We start from the raw sequence: 6000 nt of genomic DNA on the forward strand, positions 1-6000 counted from the left end.
GGCGCGGCTCAATCAGACCACAGAGTCAAGTAAATTGATCAGCCATTGACGTTATGGTAAGATTGAACCACGCCAACACCTCGGGTTTGTGCCTCAACAGCTTGTTTGGATATATATGCATGCAAGAAGATAAAGGGTGCATGCCTGCCTCATGCCTCACCTTTAGCTGCCATGCATGGAGACAGACATTCATTAATATTGCTTAATTGATCGATATGAACCTGAGTAAGTTCCTGCTAGCTAGCATCCTCGATCTATTTGTAGCTTCCAATCCTTGTTTTTATTATCATGAGTCCAAAATATAGAAAACAAGACCAAATAAATTTGATCAGAAAGGACATGGAGAATACTCCCAAGGAGATGTGTCTGATCTCTCTAGGAGTGCCGGCGAGGTTCTCCAGAATACATGTTCGCATATTGCCGGCTTGTTTAATTTACATAAATAATTACATGCATGGGTATTTGCGTAGGGTTTTGTTACGTTGGATTTGAGGCAGCTGTCCTCAAAACCAACCCAGAGGCGTTTCTTGTGGGCAATTCTCCAATTACAAAGCTAAGTAGTCATACATCCTAAGGATTCTTTGCAAATGTATATATATTTGTAGTTAGTAGGGATTGAAGTTCAATCTTGTCCTGATGCTGTTTTTCGATCGTTTGTTGTTTGATCCAGTTACTGGGGCTAACATTATAAGCGTGACAATTACCTGAATCCTTGATCATGTCAGCTTGACAAAATCGTTTTGAATAATTATCACTATCAAGCTATCTTTTAAACTTTCTTGGAAAATATCATCCACAATTTTTTTTCTACCTTCATTATTTGTGAAGTTATTCATATCATGATGAGGATTACATTGCACGCATCCATGTGCATTTATATAAGAGAAATACTACAGTTACAAAGAGATTTCGTAAAAGTAAACTTACAATCTGGCACGGTTTAAGGTAGACGTAAGGTTATGAAGTTATTTGTATTACAAAATAAATATAACGTATCACATGAAAACACGTTATCAGTTTGTGAATTTACTTTTGTAAAATCTTTTTGTAGTTGTAGCACTTCTCTTATATATAAATGTATAGATGCCGGCATGAATGTCATCCTCGTCATGATAAGAAAATCATTTATGGCTAAAGTATTTTTCTTTATTATATAATGACAACAATTAATGGTAGACAAGGGACGAAATCATGAAATTCAATTATTTGTAAAATTATTTCTGGAGGGGGGAATTCATATTTATCAATTTAGTTTGCCTTACTTAAAAATTATAAACACAAAAAGTTTTTGTTTTTTGGGTAAAATTCAATCTGAAAATCTTTTAGTCAAACAAAGTACAAACTGAGTATGTTTTTAAGCACATACATGCACCCCTAGTGGCCGTGATCATGCTCGATGAAATAGATCAGTAGGAGAAAGATTTATATTTTTGTTCTCTTTCTTCGACATTTATAGTCTTATTTCCCTAATTTTATGAAAGAGTTATGGTGTGTAAATACGCTATTTATTGTTTTTAAATAATGTCAAAATATCAGTATTTTTCTTTTCAATTATAAACAGACGTCGTCAGTGTTAGTATTTGATCCCAAATGTACAAAACTGAGCAGCTGTTTACAGTGGACTCAAACTAAAGAAACTAGGCAGTTTTTGATAACACTCTGCATGCTGAGTCTAGACTCTAGAGCTTTATGCCCTTCAGACTTGAAAGAAAGAAGTAAACAAAAGAGCTGGGAAGTTGTCTCTAGTGAACAAAGAAACAAAACAGGAACATGATCTTCCGTATAGATCAAAGCAGATTAGTGTCAAGTCCAAAGGGAAGTGAGAGAGACAGATAGCCCCCCCAGCAGAACCTTCTCCATTTCATGTCTTTCTTGCCGTCTGATACCTCAATGATGATCTTATAATTTCTTTCATTTTTAACCTTTAACATTTCGTCCCTTCTTGTCCACTTTTTGTACCCTACCTGATCTGCTCCTCCTTTTATACCCTTTCACACCTTAATCTCAAGGCTTAAAAAAAGCTTCTTGAAACAGCAAGTTGACAAAAGCCGACAGGAGGCAAAAGGTTGCTGCCACAGCTAGAATGGCAAATTTTAGCAGAACAGACACGAGTAGAAGCCTTGGGAGCCTTATGGACTCGGACAAAATAAGTTCTGGGAAAAATGTTGTTCCTCCTGGAACCCAAAAGCTGGTTCCAGGGCATGGCCTTGAATTCAAAAACCTCTCGTACAGTGTGATAATGAAACAAAACAAGGATGGTCAAATGGTGAAGAAAGAAGCATATCTTCTTAGTGACATCTCTGGCCAGGCAATTGGAGGTGAGATTATGGCCATCATGGGGCCTAGTGGTGCTGGAAAATCCACTTTTCTTGATGCCTTGGCCGGTCGGATTGCACAGGGGAGTCTTGAAGGATCTGTCAGAATTGATGGAAAGCCAGTAATCTTTCTCTTGCATTTCCCCTTAACATTTCAACCAAATTCTCTTACTACTTTTGAACCTTTTCTTTTTTATTTTTAATAATATATATGGGTTGGTCATCCAGGTTAGCACAAGCTACATGAAGATGATTTCTTCATACGTGATGCAAGAAGATCAGCTCTTTCCCATGTTGACAGTATTTGAGACATTCATGTTTGCAGCCGAGCTCAGGCTTCCTCCTACCATTTCCAGGACTGAAAAGAAAACGAGAGTATACGAGCTCCTTGATCAACTTGGCTTGCAGGTATAAACAACTCTCTCTCTCTCTCTCTCTCTGTCTGGGTGTCTGCGTTAAACTGAAGTGTAGATTTGTAGAATCAAGGTTCAGTTCAAACTCAGGATTACTTTGATACCATGTTAAACCATCACTTATCTTAAAAACTCAAGCTGATGGGATAATAAGGTAAACATAATTATTTAAATTATATCTCAACACTCTCCAAGGCAACGTCAATGATATTATGAACGTGCAGACAGCAACTCATACATATATAGGTGATGAGGGGAGAAGAGGGGTGTCAGGAGGGGAACGACGGAGGGTCTCCATAGGAATTGACATAATCCATAACCCAGCACTCCTGTTCCTTGATGAACCCACCTCGGGTTTGGATTCTACAAGTGCATACAATGTGGTAGAAAAGGTAAAGGAGATAGCTAGAGGTGGCAGCATAGTACTCATGACCGTCCACCAGCCTTCATATCGAATTCAAATGCTCATGGATCGCATCCTTGTCCTTGCAAGGTACACAAATATGACAAACATTTTACACCCTGATCTCTACCTACTACAATTGGAAAAACCCGTGTTGTGCATCCTGCATAACTTGGAACTTGAGAAACATACAATTCATTGTAAAAGCCTGTCACATCAGGTGGCATGAAAAAGTTTTCTTTTTTCATAATTGTAATGGACCTCAATTCATTACTGTATGGAAACACCAAGGAGTTTGTAAGTAACAAAACTCTTCAAGTAAAAGAATTATTAATCTATTTTTTTTATTATTATTTTAATTTTCTGCTTGACTTGGTGCTTATTCAGCCATCACATGTAATTACAGAGGAAAACTGATATATATGGGGAGCCCACTTGTCCTTCCTGCTCATTTGTCTGGATTTGGAAGGCCAGTTCCAGAAGGTGAGAACAGCCTTGAGTATCTCCTAGATGTGATCAAAGAGTATGAGGAATCAACTGTAGGGCTAGACCCCTTAGTGCTTTATCAACGAGATGATATCAAACCTGATCTAATGGCCAGGACCCCCATTCCAAAAACACCTCGCACGCCTTACAGAAGTAGCCCTGCATCTAAGCACAAGTTTAGCCTTCGTAGTCATGCATTCTCTTCTTCTCCGACTCCCATGACACCTCAACCAGTTTCTGGACAGTCCGAGTATTTTGAGGATGATGACGATGATGAGAATTTCGACAACTCACTTGAGAGGAGAACTGTACATACACCAATGAGCATGCAGAGTAGAGTCTATAATGCTCGCTTAGCTTCTCATTTCTACAAAGATTTTCCAGTTTGGCTCTACAATGGGGTAAAGGGGACCCCTCGCCATGCACCATCATGGACTCCGGCCAGAACACCAGGCCGGACACCCGGATTAAACACTCCGGCAAGAAGCCTAGTTTCAAGCCAATATCCAACACCTCTACAAAACCCCACTAGAACTCCAGTAGTCTTTAGCCGGTCCATGGAATCTTATGCCCCCAATTCTTATGAAGAATTTGAGGAGGAAGAAGTGCTTGAAAAGGCACACCATGGCCCCAAATTTGTAAACCCATGGCTACGTGAGGTTGCAGTGCTCTCATGGCGCACAGCTCTCAACGTGATCCGCACTCCAGAGCTCTTCCTCTCACGTGAAATTGTGTTGGCGGTTATGGCAATCACTCTATCTTCCCTATTCAGAAACCTCGGCCATCCTACCTTCAAAGACATCAACCGGCTTCTCAACTTCTACATCTTCGCAGTTTGTCTTGTTTTCTTTTCCTCCAATGATGCTGTCCCAACCTTCATCCAGGAAAGGTTCATCTTCATCAGAGAGACTTCCCACAATGCATATCGCGCTTCTTCCTATGTCATCTCCTCCCTCTTTGTGTATCTTCCGTTCTTTGCTGTTCAAGGCTTTACCTTTGCAGCCATCACAAAACTCATCCTTCATCTCAAAGGAGGTCTCCTGAGCTTCTGGATAATCCTTTATGCCTCACTCATTACAACTAATTCTTATGTGATGCTTGTTAGTGCACTTGTTCCAAGCTACATTACTGGGTATGCTGTTGTGATCGCAACCACAGCTCTCTTCTTTCTTACTTGTGGGTTCTTTCTGAAGCCATCTCAGATACCTTTTTACTGGAAATGGCTCCATTATATCTCTGCAATCAAATACCCGTTTGAGGCATTGCTAACAAATGAATTCAAAGGAGATGGTTGTTATGATGGCCTGCCCCAAGATCTTTCCCCAGGTCCTTTGGGAACTGTGCGTATCAGTCCACGGCATGAAGTGAAGCGTGCGCTCGGAGAACTGGGAAACAATTGCACGTTGATCGGAGAAGATGTTCTTTTTACGATGGATATTACCGAGGGAAGTATTTTGTATGACATAGCAATCTTGCTGGCTTGGGGAGTTCTTTACCGCTTCTTCTTCTACTTGGTTTTGAGATTTTACTCCAAGAATGAGAGAAAATGAAGTTTGTTTGCCTCTGAATTCAATAGTAGCTGGCTAATGCATAATCTAAACACATTTGATAGCACTCCATCTTACAAAAGTTTTCTTCTAAACATGGGAGATGCATCAAATCGAAGCTTGTTACTTGTTTCTCATTGGTGGGTTCCAAAATTAGACCAATAATGATGTATCTATCTTTGATCTTTAGAATTGGACCATTCAATTTGATTGAAGAGGATGAAAGTTAAATACCCAAAGAGACAATACTAGAAAATGCAAAGAATCGCACATTTTGAGTAATGCTCGATACAAGTTTGGGGCTTGTAAAATGTTTGATTATGAAGTTCAAATATTTGTATCTAATATAAGAGGTTTGATGTTATCAATCATGTTGTTGTATTCTTTTTATTTTGGCCAATTAAAATCTTTCTATAACTCGGATGATTAGACAGAAGTGCAAAATATTTATTGAAATGATGTTGTTTGGGTTGAAAAAAATAAAAATAAAAACAAATTCATATTTGAATGGCACTACAGCAATTTGAACGAATTTTCTATCATTTTTTCCTGTGAAATATAAACAAAGAACACTGAAAATTAGATTATCTTGGGATATTAAACTTGGGTAACATAAATATGCTACTTGGAATATAGTAAATAAATAAGATAGCATACATGAACATTTGCTCTTCCCTAAGCTTTTCATTTTATCAATAATACTACAATATATTGTCACCTTGGTGGAGTCACCTTTTCAAAGCTATCTTTACTAGTAAACCTATGGTTATTGGCTACGTTATTTTATGAAGCACCAGAAGACTATAGGTGCTCACTTTTTGAATAGAAAAGCAGGA

At 38.7% G+C, this 6000-nt stretch overlaps 1 protein-coding gene across 1 annotated transcript; it reads left to right on the forward strand.

Moving 5' to 3' along the window:
- The first annotated feature begins 339 nt into the window (after window positions 1-339).
- Window positions 340-5167, forward strand: LOC108993105 (ABC transporter G family member STR-like). Its single transcript, XM_018967869.2, has 5 exons — window positions 340-392; window positions 2035-2437; window positions 2544-2723; window positions 2953-3221; window positions 3538-5167. The coding sequence occupies exons 1-5, from the start codon at window positions 340-342 to the stop codon at window positions 5165-5167; spliced, it is 2535 nt and encodes an 844-aa protein (XP_018823414.2).
- Window positions 5168-6000: the final 833 nt, after the last annotated feature.

This window comes from Juglans regia, chromosome 15 (assembly GCF_001411555.2).
Source record: "Juglans regia cultivar Chandler chromosome 15, Walnut 2.0, whole genome shotgun sequence".
In the NCBI taxonomy this organism is placed as follows: Eukaryota; Viridiplantae; Streptophyta; class Magnoliopsida; order Fagales; family Juglandaceae; genus Juglans; species Juglans regia.